Source organism: Carcharhinus amblyrhynchos, chromosome 22 (assembly GCF_965287045.1).
Source record: "Carcharhinus amblyrhynchos chromosome 22, sCarAmb.v2.hapA, whole genome shotgun sequence".
Taxonomy (NCBI): Eukaryota; Metazoa; Chordata; class Chondrichthyes; order Carcharhiniformes; family Carcharhinidae; genus Carcharhinus; species Carcharhinus amblyrhynchos.
The window spans coordinates 31,277,982-31,293,906 of record NC_137345.1 but is presented as its reverse complement, the minus strand read 5'-3'; the positions used below and the strand labels follow the sequence as shown (position 1 = coordinate 31,293,906).

The following is a 15,925-nucleotide window of genomic DNA, read 5'->3' as shown; positions in this document are numbered from 1 at the left end:
AATCAAATCCAATTCAGAGTTTCAACATGTTGAGACATTCCAGATCCAAGCTGACAAGACAGGGCTCTCACCTCCTGTCTTGGGCTTGTCTTGGGTTTGCTTGCGAGTTTACTATCAAATAAATCGGTTGGACTTAAACCTGGTGTTGTCAGACTTCTTACTGTGTTTACCCCAGTCCAACGCCGGCATCTCCACATCATTGGGCTTGATCTATATGATCCAAGCTGATTGGAGTAGGCATAGCTCCTCCTCCAAGGCTTGATCTTATTTGCATCTTAGGCAAAAGGCCGAGATGCCACTTTTAAAAATTGCTTCAAATGAAGCTATAATGTAACCTAATGACTTCAATCAAGCACAGTCTGTCAATACTATACTTGATCTTAGCCAAAATGCCAAGAAGATCAAGCGTCAGATCAAATCTAAGATGGGGTGCAATGCCTCATCTTGTCAGCTTGGATCTTGTTTGTCTCCCTTGTCGGGACAATGAATTGCATTCGGTTGGATTTTGAATTTGTTTTTTGGTGCAAATAAGGAGCAAATTTGGATTTGCCCGGTCCACTCTAAACATTGGCTTTGTAACTTCAAGGATAGAGTAAAAGCTTTTTAAAAAAGAGGGACGTATAGTTTGGAAGATTTATTTTAAACTGCTGTCAGTCGCTACCAATCAGACATGATGTGATGTATCAATACCATGGCAGTGGCAGTCGAAGGCAGTATATACTTAACCTCCTAGTTAATGGGGTGACTAACTGTCCCCTGTTTTACTGGATTGTTCCATAATCAAATCCACTGTTCTAGGTTGTACGAATCTGGGAAGCAAATATGTTAATCGGTATTCTAAAACTCAATTCAATATATACTCAAGTCAATATATATTTTTCAAAGTAAGCTGATATATTGGCTATTTAATTCAGCATTATACTGCACCATCATTCAGTTCTTATAGTCATTGTAGTCAGATTAAAACATAACAAGTTTGTTTTAAAGCTGAAATCAACACTTTATTATTGCCTTCTCATTTTTAAAATCTTCACACAATATAATCCCAGTTATTGTATCATGCATCAAATATATGACTGTGATACATCATTGATTCTGTGATATCTATAATGCTTGGCAGACATTATTATACAAAAAGAAAGGGGATAGGAACAAACTGAATGGATAACTACAAAGTATAATCTTTCTTGTACGTAATATGTTGAGTGACTTCAGAAAGTCATCTTCATGGGTAAGCTTAACAAATCCCACAGTTGCCCAATGAGTATCTTGTTTCTGTTCAAGAGCTTATTTTCTGTTTGTTTCAATGAGAGAGTGCTATAAATATGGAGGGCTAATCATAATTACATGGTGCAGTTTTCAATTCTCATCATAACTGTTTGGATTCCATCCATTGTGACAGTTTTCAAAACAGAAAATAATTGCTTGTAGCATTCCTTCCGACTTCACATGCTTGAGAGATGATGCAACATGATAGCTTTAGATTTTCACACTTTAAGCTTTTTCATTACAGTTAATATGCAAAATCAACCTCCAACTTTAATAGACACAACTCCAGAACATATATTTTCAAATTTGGATCCATGGACAAGGAGAGAATCCTGAAGAGATTTTGAGACCCATGGATTTCTGACTGGAGTTGGGAATTTCACATCCAGTGAGCTATTTCTGGAACATTCTATATTCATATGGGATTCTTCTGTGCTTGTTAATTTCTCCAACATTTTGATGTTGATGTTGATGTTTGACTATTTGGCAATATATTTTGTGTACTGGGGCAGATTCCTGGAAAGGAGTTGCTATTAGCAAGAGTTCCCTACCCAGAAGTTTAAAATTGTTCACCTTACATTCCTTATGGTGTTCTATTTGCTGTAGCATGCTCACATTTATGAAAGGAAACTGATTATTTATATATGAACTCTAAATCTTTTAAAAAAATAACCTTTTACAATTCATACTATTCTATATTGATGAGAAACATACTGAATTAAGAATGTAAGTCACATGCTTTTATACATTTGCAATAACTATTATAGTAACATGGTGAAATAATGTATGGCTAATTTGTGACTAAATGTTAACAAGTTACTGCTTTTATAACTTAATTAAAAAGAATTGACCATATCACTCACATAGTAAAATCAGTATTATTCACCGTAACTCTGCAAATAATTCTGGGCTGAACACACACAAAATTATGTGGAAGTAGCGCAGCTTCAAGGAAATACTAGTGACCAGTGGAAGAATCTGTTATGACAACTTAGCTCAGTAGATAATTAAACCTGGTTTATTATAATCAGGCCACATAAATCAACTCCTTAGCGTCTGCAGTTTTGCATCATGGTGTGGTTTTGGTACCAAAATGGCTTCCGCACTGCACGTGCACAGCTTTGACACGGTCAGTGCTGGACGCCATTTTGTTGAGGGTAAGAACATTAGAACTGATCAGAGTAGGCAGATCATGACATCAGTCAACAATTCCCCAATAAGGAAAACACAGTATTTTTATTTCCCAGTGTTTACTAGTGTTCTGTTTTAATGCATACAAGACCAGTTCGAACTTGTATTCTTATTTCCCCAATTTTTACTGTTGTTCCCTTCAGGATTGAAGTCAGCTGTGCCATTTTTGCTTTGTCACTCCAGGTAACACCCACATAAGCTGAACATGTATTCAGCTGCAGGAAGGCCCTCCCACCAACACCTTGAAAGGGATCATTAACTATTTTCAGCTTAGTTTCTAATTGATTTCTACTGGATCGATCTCAGGTTGTAGAAGTGAATCATAGAATCCCTACATTACAGAAGGAGGCCATTCGGCCCATTGAGTCTGCACCAACACCAATCCCAGCCAGGCCCTATTCCCATAACTGCTAATTCCTTGACACTAAAGTCAATTTAGCATGGCCAATCAACCTAACCCACATATCTTTGGACTGGGAGAAAGCCAGAGCACCTGGAGGAAACCCACGTAGACACAAGGAGAACATGCAAGCTCCACATAGACAGTGACCTGAGGCCAGAATTGAACCCGGGTTCCTGGCTCTGTGAGGCAGCAGTACTAACCATTGTGCCACTGTGCCGCCCATAAGCGCTGTTGGGGTGCTGTTGTTGGATAAAGCTGGCGAGGTTGACAGGTGTGCTGCATATGTGGACGTGGGTTCTGACCGCAAATGTTCTGGTCTGACCACTTGTCTTCAGTTCTGAGTGCATTAGTTAGCCTTGATTTGAAGTATGAAAGGGAGATTGTGCTGAGGCAGCACAGAAGAGGATGAGCTGCTCTTAAGAAAGGGCAGGAAGAGTGAAGGGTTCTCAGGATGAGGCTTTAGGCATTGAGGGTCTTCAGCCAGCATTTCTCTTACTAAGCAGAAACAGTGAGATGAATGTTTCGAGGAACTTAAGTGCACTGGGGTTGAAAGTGGGAGGTGAATTCTTTGTTGGACTAAGGTCAGCATTTTGCTGGCTACAGCCAATTAGCAGCTTGCTGCCGGAGTCACCATCCAATTGACGATGGTGGTCCACTGCAAGGAGCTGCCAGCCTAATCAGAGGGCTAGCAATTCAGCAGCCCTACTATCAACCATGATAGTGCTGATGTTGTATCACCAAGGAGGATGGGTGCCAGGTCCTTGAAGATGGTGAGTTTTCTTTGGAAAACCACAGCTAGGCAGGCAGGCCCTCATAATCTGACAGGATTTGTGCTCTCATGAGCAGGGGGTGGCCGTTGTCGCTGGGTGAACCTCCAAGAAGGAGGGCTCCGTACTCTGCATGAAATCTTGTTTTTCCTTATTCTTTCATGTAATATTGGTGGCAGTGGCAAGGCCAACATTTGTTGTCCATCTGACTTGCCCTTGGACTGAATGATTTGCTAGACCATTTCAAAGGGCACTTAATGGTCAACTGCATTGCTCTGAGTCTAGAGTCACATGTAGGCCAGACTGGTAAAGGTGGCAGATTTCCTTCCCTAAAGGACATTACTAAATCTGATGTCAAAGAACAGTACAGCACAGGAAACAGGCCCTTCAGCCCTCCAAGCCTGTGCCGCACATTGGTCCAACTAGACCATTCGTTTGTATCCCTCCATTCCCAGGCTGCTCATGTGACTATTCAGGTAATTCTTAAACGATGCCAGCGTGTCTGCCTCCACCAACCTACTTGGCAGCGCATTCCAGGCCCCCACCACCCTCTGTGTAAAAAACATCCCTCTGATATCGGAGTTATACCTTGTCCCTCTCACCTTCAGCCCGTGACCCCTTGTGATCGTCACCTCTGACCTGGGAAAAAGCTTCCCACTATTAACCCTATCTATACCCTTCATAATTTTGTACACCTCTATTAAGTCTCCCCTCATTCTCCGTCTTTCCAGGGAGAACAACCGCAGTCTACCCAATCTCTCCTCATAGCTAAGACCCTCCATACCAGGCAACATCCTGGTAAACCTTCTCTGCACTCTCTCTAAAGCCTCCACATCCTTCCGGTAGTGCGGCAACCAGAATTGGACACAGTACTCCAAATGTGGCCTAACCAGCGTTCTATACAGCTGCAACATCACACTCCAGCTTTTATACTCTATATTCCCGTCCTATAAAGGCAAGCATACCATATGCCTTCTTCACCACCTTCTCCACCTGTGCTGCCACCTTCAGGGATTTGTGGACTTGCACACCTAGGAACCTCTGTGTTTCTACACTCTTGATGACCCTGCCATTTATTGTATAGCTCCCCGCTACATTAGTTCTTTTTACAACAATCAGTGATTGCCATTCATGGTCATCATTAATGAGAAATGCTTTATATTCCAAATTTATGTATTGAATTTCAATTTCCTCAGTCTGCCTTGATTGGATTTGAACCCTTTTCTGTAGGACATTAGCAGCATGATGGCACAGTGATTAGTACTGCTGCCTCAGAGTGCCAGGGACTTGGATTCAATCCCAGATTTGGGTGACTGTGTGGAGCTTGCACATTGTTTTCTCTAAAAGGTTTCCTCCCACAGTCCAAAGATATATGGGTTTGGTGTCCCCAGTGACTGCCTAAGCTCAAATCCTGCCTCTATCAGCCTCTCGAATACACATAGTGCCAGTTCCTAAGTAGTTGGCTGATCATATGAACTGAAAGAAGAAAGGCAGAAGGGTCAGGTTGCAGTAAGGGAAGAGGGAAAGCAGGAAGTGAATGATTAAATCACCTGCAGCTTGGAACTCCCTCCCTAACAGGGCAGCACGGTGGCACAGTGGTTAGCACTGCTTACCTCACAGTGCCAGGGACCCAGGTTCGATTCCTGGCTTAGGTCACAGTGGAGTTTGTAAATTCTCCCCATGTCTGTGTGGGTTCACTTTGGGGCCTCCGGTTTCTTCTCACAGTCAAAGTGTGCAGGTTAGGTGGATTGGCCAAGCTAAATTGCCCCTTAGTGTCAGGGGAACCAGCTACGGTAAATGCATAGGGTTACAGGGATAGGGGATAGGGCATGGGGCATGGGTGGGACTGTTCTCGTGCAAACTCAATAGGCCGAATGGCCTCCTTCTGCATTGTAGAGATTCTATTCTATGAAGCACTGTAGGTATACCTACTCCACATGGATTGCAGTGTTCAAGGAGACCGTTCACCACCACCTTCTTGAGGTCAATTAGGGATAGGCAATAAATGCCTCTGATATAGGCCAATATGTCTAATAGACCAGTATTAATATTGACCTCTTGAAAACCCCACTTTGGAAGTTAACTTCCTCCAATCTGATAAACAACTATTGATTTCTCTGAGTTTCCTGTCACTCAGCCAATTTTGTATCCAGCCTGCCACTGTCCCTTTTATTGAATGAGCTTCAGCTTTGTTGACAGGTCTGTTATGTCGCACTTTATCAAATGTTTTTTGAATGTCAACACACATCACATCAAGTGTCTGACTTCACCAGCCCTTTCTGTTACCCCATCAAAACACACAATCAAATTAATTAAACCAAATTAGTTTTTAACAAATTTGCATTGGCCTCCCATAATTAGTTCAGTTCACTTACTTTTGTCCCACATTATCTTATGTAAATTTTTTACCACCAACAAGGTTAAACGGATAGGCTTATAGTTGATTTTCCAACACCAATTTTGAGGTGGAGGTTTCTGTCTCCTGTCCACCTCCCCAATACTGTTTCATTGATCTTTGGAGCATACTCCCTGCCTTCCTGTGGCATGATCACTCTTTGTCCTGCCTCTTTTCCACAAACAGTTCCAGCACCCACTGGAGTCCGAATGCGTCTCCCCTTCAAGAGGTGCAGCTTTGTTTTAAGTGGTACTAACCTTGTGCAAACCTTAGCCCCCGCTTGCTAAGGCATGCAGCATCTCAGCAATGTGCTTTGCACTAGGCTGCGTGCTGCTATTAAGTTGGCAGGCAAGCAAAGCAAAGTGTCAAAATCATTTCTGCAGCTGTATCCATTCATGAGATGAACAGCTTGCTACATATCAAACTCTAATGTTGGCCAGAAATGGGAGTTCACTTTGACTCTTGGTAATGATTTGATCTAACTTGTTTCTTCCACTTGGTCTGCTTATCAAAACCAATGCCAACGTTCTTTGTGTAGTTGCTTCATTCTGTGTGAAAAAAAAACATGGAACAATCACTTTATGTGCAATCTCTTCAACTATTATTCATTATATCATCTACATCAGTACATCAGGTTATTCATGAAGGCCCACCTTCTCAATCTTGCCCCTCACCTGAGGCATGGTGATCCTTAAATTAAAATTACCATCAGTCAGCTCTCCCACTCAAGGGTCATCTAGGACTCTGCAACTTCGCTTTAAAATATTATTAGACCATAAGATATAGGAGCAGAATTAGGCCACTTGACCCATCGAGTCTACTCTGCCATTCAGTCATGGCTGATATGATTTTCATCCTCATTCTCCTGCCTGCTCTCTGCAACCCTTGATCCCCTTATTGATCAAGAGCCTATCTATCTCTGTTTCTTTTAAGAACACTCAATGACCTGGCCTCCACAGCCCTCTGTGGCAATCAGTTCCATAGATTCACCACCTCCGGCTGAAGAAATTCCTCCTCATCTCAGTTTTGAAAGGAGCGTCCCTTCATTCTGAAGTTGTGCCCTCGACTTCTAGTCTCTCCCACTAGTGGAAACATCCTCTCCACATCCACTGTTTCTTGGCCTCTAAGTCTTCTGTAAGTTTCAATTAGATGCCCTCTCATCCTTCTAAACTCAGAGTATAGACTCAGATTCCTCAACCACTCGCCATAAGACAAACCCTTCATTCCTGGGATCATTTGTGTGAACCCCCTCTGACCCCCTCCAAGGCCAGCACATCATTCCTTGGATATGGGGCCCAAAACTGCTCACAATATTCAAAATGGAGTCTGACTAGAACCTTATACAGCCTCAGCAACATATCCCTGCTCTTGTATTCTAGCCCTCATGAAATGAATGCCAACATTGAATTTGCCTTCCTAACTGCCAACTGAATCTGAATGTTAACTTTAAGGGAATCCTGAACCAGGGCTCAAGTCCCTTTGTGCTTCAGATTTCTGAAGCCTTTCCCCATTTAGAAAATAGTCTACACCTCTATTCTTCCCACCAAAGTGCACAATCTCACTCTTTCCCAATTGTATTCCATCTGACACTTCTTTGCCTATTCTCTTGCCTGAGGATTTTAGTCAAATGTTTTTCCTTTATTTGCTAAATTCTGGTAAAAAAGGTGTGTATAAAGATATATAAAAATATACACACACATATATATACACCTAAGTATGGAAGAAATATGACAAATAAGTGCGAGCAAATTATTTGAGTTTCTTTAAAACTTGCACTGAAACAAAAGTGTAAGCATGCACATTTATGGCTAGCTCATGAGTATCAGGTTAAGCTATAAATAAAACTCTGAGTCAGTGGTGATATTTGGTTTGAGGTTAATGACATTTCACTTGGTCAACTGGGGAATTATTTGATGTTGACATTGGACATTGTGCCTGGAGTCAGTGGAATAGATCTTGACATTATGCAGTAATCTAAAATGGATGACAATGGTCAACAGTCTGTTTTACTTCTCCCTCTGTTTTTAATTTGATTGAAGTCAATGGGAATACAAATTGTGAGCAATATACTGAATGTATAATTCTATTCGTTATCTACCTCTGATTCTGTGTGAATCAGAGAATCAGCAGCTGATTCGTTATCCACCTCTTTCCCACTATTTTTTTAAAATTCATTCGTGGAACATGGGCATTGCTGGCTGGCCAGCATTTAGAATCATAGAAAAACTACAGCACAAACAGGCCCTTCGGCCCGCAAGTTGCGCCAATCATATCTCTACCTACTACTAGGCTTACCTATAACCCTCAATCCTATTAAGTCCCATGTACTCATTCAGAAGTCTCTTAAAATACCCTATTGAATCTGCCTCCACCACCACCATTTATTGCTCATCCCTAGTTACTTGAGAGCAGTTGAGAGTCAACCACATTGCTATGGCTCTGGAATCACAGGTAGGCCAGACTAGGGAAGGCAACCTGCTGTCCTTACCTGAAGGATATTAGTGAACCAGAAGGTTTATCTGAAAATTGGTAAAGGTTTCACGGTCGTCATTAGACTCTTAATTCCAGATATCAAGCAACTGGGGATAAGCAATAAATCCTGCCATGACAGGATTCAAACCCAGGTCCAAAACATTAGTTGAGTTTCTGGATACTCAATACCACAAGGCCATCACCTCCCCTCCTATTACACAAAGACGAGATCTATTCCTGTCAGCCACACCTAGACAGTGATGATTGGCCAACTCCTGACAGTAAAGCATGTGTTAACAGTAGGGACAAACAAAGTAATGCTACATCAATAAGTTTCCTTTAAGATACACAAATGCACATGTATGAAGGAGAAGATGTATATGCCCCAGTCCTATATCTCAGGAAAAAAATGGTTTATCTCATGAAACGGGCCTGAACTTAAAGGTTTTGTAAAGGGAACAGTATTCAAGATTATCTGCATCTTAAACAAATATGCAAAGAGGCAGATAAATCATAGTACAAATGTATCTGTGAGACCAGTATCTTTCATTATCTGTATGCAGTATTACTGGGGTGGGCGCAGTAAGAAGTCTCACAACACCAGGTTAAAGTTGAACAGATTTATTTGGAATCGTGAGCTTTCAGAGTGTTGAGTCATCTGATGAAAGAGCAGCGCTCCGAAAGCTCATGATTCCAAATAAACCTGGTGTTGTGATACTTCTTTCTACTTCAGTGAAGAGCAAACTGCAGAAGGTCAAGGGACATGGAGTTGGGGGTAGGGTGTTAGCGTGGATAGAGGATTGGTTGTCAAATAGGAGGCAGAGAGTGGGGGTCAACGGGTGCTATTCGGATTGGCGGATGGTGACTAGTGGAGTGCCCCAGGGGTCGGTGCTGGGGCCTCAGCTTTTTACCATTTATATAGATGATCTGGAGGAGGGAACCGAGTGTAGGGTGTCGAAATTTGCTGATGACACCAAGATTGGGGGAACGGCAAATTGTGCGGAGGGTGTGGAGAGTCTGCAGAAGGATCTAGATAGGCTGGGTGAATGGGCCAGGAAATGGCAAATGGAATTTAATGTTGGCAAGTGTGAGGTGGTCCACTTTGGTAGGAATAATGGTCGGAAGGACTATTACTTACGGGGCGAAAAACTGCAGCAGGCGACAGTGCAGAGGGACCTCGGGGTCCTTGTGCATGAGTCGCAAAAACCCAGCTTGCAGGTGCAGCAGGTGGTCAGGAAGGCGAATGGGATGCTGGCCTTCATAGCGAGGGGGATTGAATATAAAAGTAGGGAGGTCTTGCTGCAGCTGTATAGGGCATTGGTGAGGCCGCAGCTGGAGTACTGTGTGCAGTTTTGGGCGCCGCACCTACGCAAAGATATTTTGGCCTTGGAGGGAGTGCAGAGGAGGTTTACTAGGCTGATACCGGAGTTGAGGGGGTTGAGCTATGAGGAGAGGCTGAATAAACTAGGCTTGTACTCGTTGGAGTTTAGAAGAATGAGGGGAGATCTCATTGAGACGTATAAGATGATGAATGGGATGGATAGGATTGAGGTGGAGAGACTCTTCCCGCTCAAAAAAGACAGTAGGACTAGGGGGCACAGCCTCAAGATAAAAGGGGGGTGGTTTAGAACGGAGTTGAGGAGGAACTTCTTCACTCAAAGGGTGGTGAAACTCTGGAATTCTCTGCCCGTTGAAGTGGTGGAGGCTGCCTCGCTAAATATTTTTAAGACATGGTTTGATGGGTTTTTGATAAGAGAGGGGATTAAGGGTTATGGGGAGAAAGCGGGAAAGTGGAACTGAGCCACGACAGATCAGCCATGATCTTATTGAATGGCGGGGCAGGCTCGAAGGGCTAGATGGCCTACTCCTGCTCTTATTTCTTATGTTCTTATGTTCTTATGTTCTAAACTGCCATTGCAAGTAGGATTCGGAGGCAACTCGAAACATGAAAACACACATTTGAGTGATCCAAATATTTGTGAATCACACCAATAGCGATCAATATTTTTGTAGATTTCACTTCAAAATATTTTCACAAATCCTCTATCTATTAGGATGGAAATGCAAATAAGCAGTGGGCTTGTTTCCGTGCTTAAAGCAAAAAGAATTGGTCAATTAGATTTCTCTTAATATAATAAGCCTCCATGCCCTTGCCCCCATGCAGTCATGGATTGTCCTCAATCTAATGAATCAGTTATCATCCCAGGATTCAATCATTAGCCAAAATCAGCATTTGAATCTCATTAGGCCAACTTATCAAGTCCAAGATCTGATGCAATGCATTTTCTCGTCAGCTAGGATCTTGGGTGTCCCTCTTGTGGAAATCACAAATTAGAATCATAGAATTGATACAATGTATAAAAGTTAAAGTTTATTTATCAGTCACAAGCAGGCTTATATTAACACTGCAATTAAGTTACATTGAAAAAAAAAGGAGGCCATTCAGCTCCTCGAGCCTGCGTTGACAAAATCCCACCCAGGTCCTACCCCCATAATCCAATGTATCTATGCTGCATCCCCTGACACTAAAGGGTAATTTAGCATGACTAATCCACCTAACCTGCATATCTTTGGACTGTGGGAGGAAGCCAGAGCACCCAAAGTAAATCCATACAAACTCCACATGGATAGTGACCTGAGTCCATAACTGAACTGGGGTCCTAGGCACTGTGAGGCAGCAGTGTTAACCACGGTGCCAGCAGGTCACCCAATTAGATTCAATTTGAATTTGGTTTTGGATCAAAAAAGGAGATGGATTTGGGTCTGCCCATTCCATACTGCATTGGCTTTGTAACTTTAAGAATAGAGTAAAAGTTAACAAAATATGCTCATGAGACAAATATCTTCTCTTCCACACTTCCAAGATTGTTTTTATGTCGGGATTATGACTTGTGAAATGCCTTTAATTACCTTTAACCAGTAAGTTGGTTGAGGTGGTGGCACTTCCAACTGAATTCTCTGCAATGGCTGTATATTCTCCAGTATCCTTTGGGCTTGCACCAAAAATGCAAAGGGAACAAACTCCATAGACATTTGTTGACCAGAAGTTTGCATCATCTGTGATATTTATATTATCTTTTAACCAAGTCACTTTAGGTGCAGGACATCCTATAACGGCACAGGTCATATTAATGTCAGTTCCACGAGGTGCAATGTGAGTCTTTAACTTCACAATGAATTGAGGGGCTTTCGTATTGTTCCGAGCCTTGTAGTTTGGCAATTTTAATGTAAATGGATCTGTAAAAAGTAACAGAACAATAAATTAATAGTTCATAAAAACAATTCCTCGAATTATTTCAAACACCACTACTCCTGCCTAAGTTGCAAGGTATGATGTGTACACATGCAAAGTTTGCATTTGTGCATATTAAGCATTGAAATCATCAGGGATGTGCCCACACCCTTGATTGCCAATATCCATTCTGCAAAAAGGTGGGAGTGTTATGTTTTTCCAATTTGGTTCAGACTTTGTACAGATGAGACTTTATTAAAACAGAGATTTTCTCTCTCTTCTGCATTGGTTTGGTCTGCGCCACCTTCAATGGAGGCAGCTGCCTGGGACATCACGGACACTGGTATCATAGGCATTGACATTGTATGTGTGCATGTTCAAGGAGTGTGCCCTCTTTCAAATAAGCAACATTAACATTTTTGAACAATATTAACATAAACAGATGTTTGTTTTCAAATTTAAACATTTTTATAGACTACGTGTTGCCGGTTTTCATGCAACAGCACAAAGTGCAACTCTTAGCTGCAAATGTGTTAGACCCAAACTGGTGTGCTACAAAATGGTATTTCATGTCAGGCGGTCATATCGTAACATTGTCAGTGTGCCTTGAGAATGCAAAGATTAGAGATCTCCATACTGCAGACAAAACATAATGACTGGAGGCCATTTTTGGGGACAAAATGTGTGAATATTATTGGCAAATGATAATGCTTTTGCACAGAATAATACACAAGCTTCCCATCTACAAAGGTTTGTAGGATGAAATTTAGGTGTTTTCTAATTTGAGAAGCCTGGTTCTGAGTCAAGCCAATTTTCCCTATTCTAACAATAATTTTTGAAGTATGAAATACTTCCAGTGGTTGAGTTTTTTCGAGAGGAGTTGGCTAATGTAAACCTGCAAGTCAAATATGCACTTCACTGTCACTGGGACAAAACCTTGGAACTCCCTTCCTAATGGCACTGTAAGTATACCAACAGTGCACAGACTGCAACAGGCCAAGGAGGCAGCTCCCCACCACCTTCAAGGATAATTAGTGATGGGTAGCAAATGCTGGCCTAGCCAGTGACACCCACATCCTGCAAAATAATTTTTTTAAAAATCAAGGAATTGTTTGAGATAATGCTTACTTCGTGGCTAATTAACTAAGGAAAGGCAAAATATGTTTTTAAGTTTAAGTATTAGTGTCACAAGTAGGCTTATATTTCATACTGCAATGAAGATATTGTGAAAATCTCCTAGTCACCACATTCTAATGCCTGTTCAGGAACACTGAGGGAGAAATTGGCATGGCTAACGCATCTAACCGGCACATCTTTCGGTCTGTATGAGGAAACCAGAGCACTGGAGGAAACCCACACAGACAGTGACCCGGGGCTGGAATTGAATCAGGATCCCTGGCACTGTGAGGCAGCAGTGCTAACCACTGTGCCACCGTGTTGTCCTCCATGTTCAGAAAGTTGGGTGTTATTTACGGATCCATGATGCTAGAACTAAAACACTTTGCTTTGTTTTGTATAGTTAAATCAAAAACTAAAGTGCAAGTTTCCAAAACAACTTGGACAATATTTTCTTATGTGTTCGTACTGAAATAGTCTCTTGATTATGTTTCTTAATTAGTTCTTGTCTTCATATTTGCAATTATTTATTTAAACAGTCAGAAATTTTACATTCCCTGTACAATGGTTGAACAGGCACTGAGGTCCTTCAGTTTATTTCTCATTGCTCTGAAGTGCTTGGACAGGCATGCCCAGCTTGTGGTATGGTAGCATACCTGCCAAATGGCACTTCTGAAAGATTAATTCAATTTCTCACTCCACAGATGCTGCCTGACCTTGAGAAGTCCCAAAATTTTCTGTTTTTAGTTTTATTTTATTTCAGCATCTATAGCATTTTGCTTTTGCAACAGCAGATTTGTGTTCCAACTCTGTCTTGATCCCTAATAGGACAGAAAATGGATTTTGAATAAAAAAAGCTGTGACATAAGGTCATCTGGACTCAAAACGTCAGTGCTTTTCTCCCCTTACAGATGCTGCCAGACCTGCTGAGATTTTCCAGCATTTTCTCTTTTGGTAATTGATTTTGGATGTTCTACCAGGTTAGGTTCATATTCCAGAATGAAAAGCATTAATAATATTAAAACAATATTTCATAGAGTTCATAGAATCCCTACACTGTAGAAAGAGGCCATTCGTCCCATTGAGTCTGTACCTATCACAATCCCACCCAGACCTTATCCTGATAATCCCATGAATTTACCCTAGCTAGTCCCCTAACACTTTTGGGCAATGTAGCATGGCCAATCCACCTAACCTGCACATCTTTGGGCTGTGGGGGAAAACCAGAACACCTGGAGGAAACCCATGCAGACACAGGGAGAATGTGCAAACTCTGCATAGACAGTGCCCAATCAGGGAATCAAACCTGGGTCCCTGACGCTGTGAGGCAGCAGTGCTAACCACTGTGCTACCGTTCCACCTAGTGTTAAGTAGGAGCTAATTTATTCTTCATGGAGATTATAAAGCACTAATTGGTTTTAATTAAATAATCACACTCAAAATTCATTGAGTGTTCTTCTGGTTAGCAGTACTTTAAAAATTTGCTTACCTCTTTGCTTTGAAATGCACCATGGCTCTCGTGTATCAGAAGATTCACTATAGCCCATATCATTTCTCGCCAGAACTCTAAAGTAATATTTGCGTCCTGGAATAATATTTAGGACTGTAAATTTGTTGTTAATGATGCCATCTCCTATTGTGTGCCACTTCAGTCTGCTCGAATCTCTTTTCATAACAACATAACGTAAATGATCATCCAGAAGTTCATCTTTGGACGGTTCCCAAGAAATTGTCACTGTGTTAAGGACATTTTCATTCAGTGTTACTGGACCTGGAGGTCTGGGAGTAGCTGCAAAATAATACATGCCAGTTAAATTAGAAAAAAGAGACTTATGATCATTTTCACAATAAATGTTGGAATGTCCAAGATAATTACTATCCAATAACATTCTGCCACATAAACTACAGATTACACACTTAATTTAAACATAATATCAATGGGAAGGCAATGGAGTAGTGGTATTGTAGCTGGACGAGTATTCTATATGTAATGCTCTGAAAGCCCTGGTTCAAATCCCACTGCAGCAGATGGTGAAATTTGAATTTGATAAAAAATCTGGAATTAAAAGTCTAAATGACCATGAAACTATAGTTGATTGTTGTAAAAAAAACCTGGTTCACCAATGTCTTTGAGAGAATGAAATCTGCCATCTTTACCTAATCTGGCCTGCATATGTCTCCAGATCCATAACAATGTGGTAACTGTCCTCTGAAATAGTAAGCCACTTATTTCAAGGGCAATTAGTGGTGGGCAACAAATACCAGTGACCTTCATGTCCCATGAAAGAAATTAAACATAATCTCACTAGCACAAGAATGGCAAATTAAATAAAGCTGTTTCACAGAATTATAATTTGTATGTTACATATCAATGTATTCCTTCAATTCAGGTGAGCCTGGGCAAAATTATTTCAAATTAAAGCCAAACATATTGGGGCAAATTTTCCTGTTCTGCCCGCCACGGGAATCATAGCGGGTGAGGGGTGGACCACGGAGAGGTCCATTGGCCTTGGATGGAATTTTCCAGTTTCAGGGCAGGAAAAAGCTGCACGTAATGAAGTTCATTTTCTAATAACATGAATCATCATTTTCTGTTTATTTTTCACATTAAGCTTTTTAGGATTAATTCTAAATTTGAAATAAAATTTATCTCAAGAATAAGACAAACAAATCTGACAAAAAAAATTATGAAGAGAAAAGCAAGTAATATTCTGTCAATGTATATTGTCAGGGAAGTTTAAAAATATTTTATATTAGCATAACAAATTTTCTGCCTGCCTTGTAGCAAGCCCTCTAATGAGAATCTCTCCAGAATCATTGCCCATAGAATTCCTACAGCGCAGAAGGAGACTATTCAGCCCATCCAGCCTGCACCAACAATAACCCACCCAGGTCCTATCCCTGTAACCCCACATAAAGGGCAGTCCGATGGCACAGTGGTTAGCACTGCTGCCTCACAGCGCCAGGGACCTGAGTTCAATTCCTGGCTTGGGTCACTATCTCTGTAGAGTTTGCATGTTCTCCCTGTGTCTGGGTGGTTTCCTCTTGGTGCTCCAGGTTTCCTCACAGAGTCCGCAAGA

General features: G+C 41.4%; 1 protein-coding gene and 1 long non-coding RNA gene across 2 annotated transcripts in view; both read right to left on the bottom strand.

Moving 5' to 3' along the window:
• Window positions 1-15,925, bottom strand: part of LOC145357037 (uncharacterized) — a 447,747-nt gene that overhangs the window by 119,497 nt on the left and 312,325 nt on the right. The window lies entirely within an intron of this gene.
• LOC145357035 (immunoglobulin-like and fibronectin type III domain-containing protein 1) overlaps window positions 3,992-15,925 on the bottom strand; it is a 79,139-nt gene continuing 67,205 nt past the window's right edge. Inside the window, exons 22-24 of the mRNA XM_080210087.1 lie at window positions 14,335-14,634; window positions 11,408-11,734; window positions 3,992-6,573 (exon numbers count right to left, since the gene is read on the bottom strand). Of these exons, the coding sequence (XP_080066213.1) occupies window positions 6,569-6,573; window positions 11,408-11,734; window positions 14,335-14,634 (632 nt within the window). The 3' untranslated portion in view covers window positions 3,992-6,568. The remainder of the gene's footprint in view (window positions 6,574-11,407; window positions 11,735-14,334; window positions 14,635-15,925) is intronic.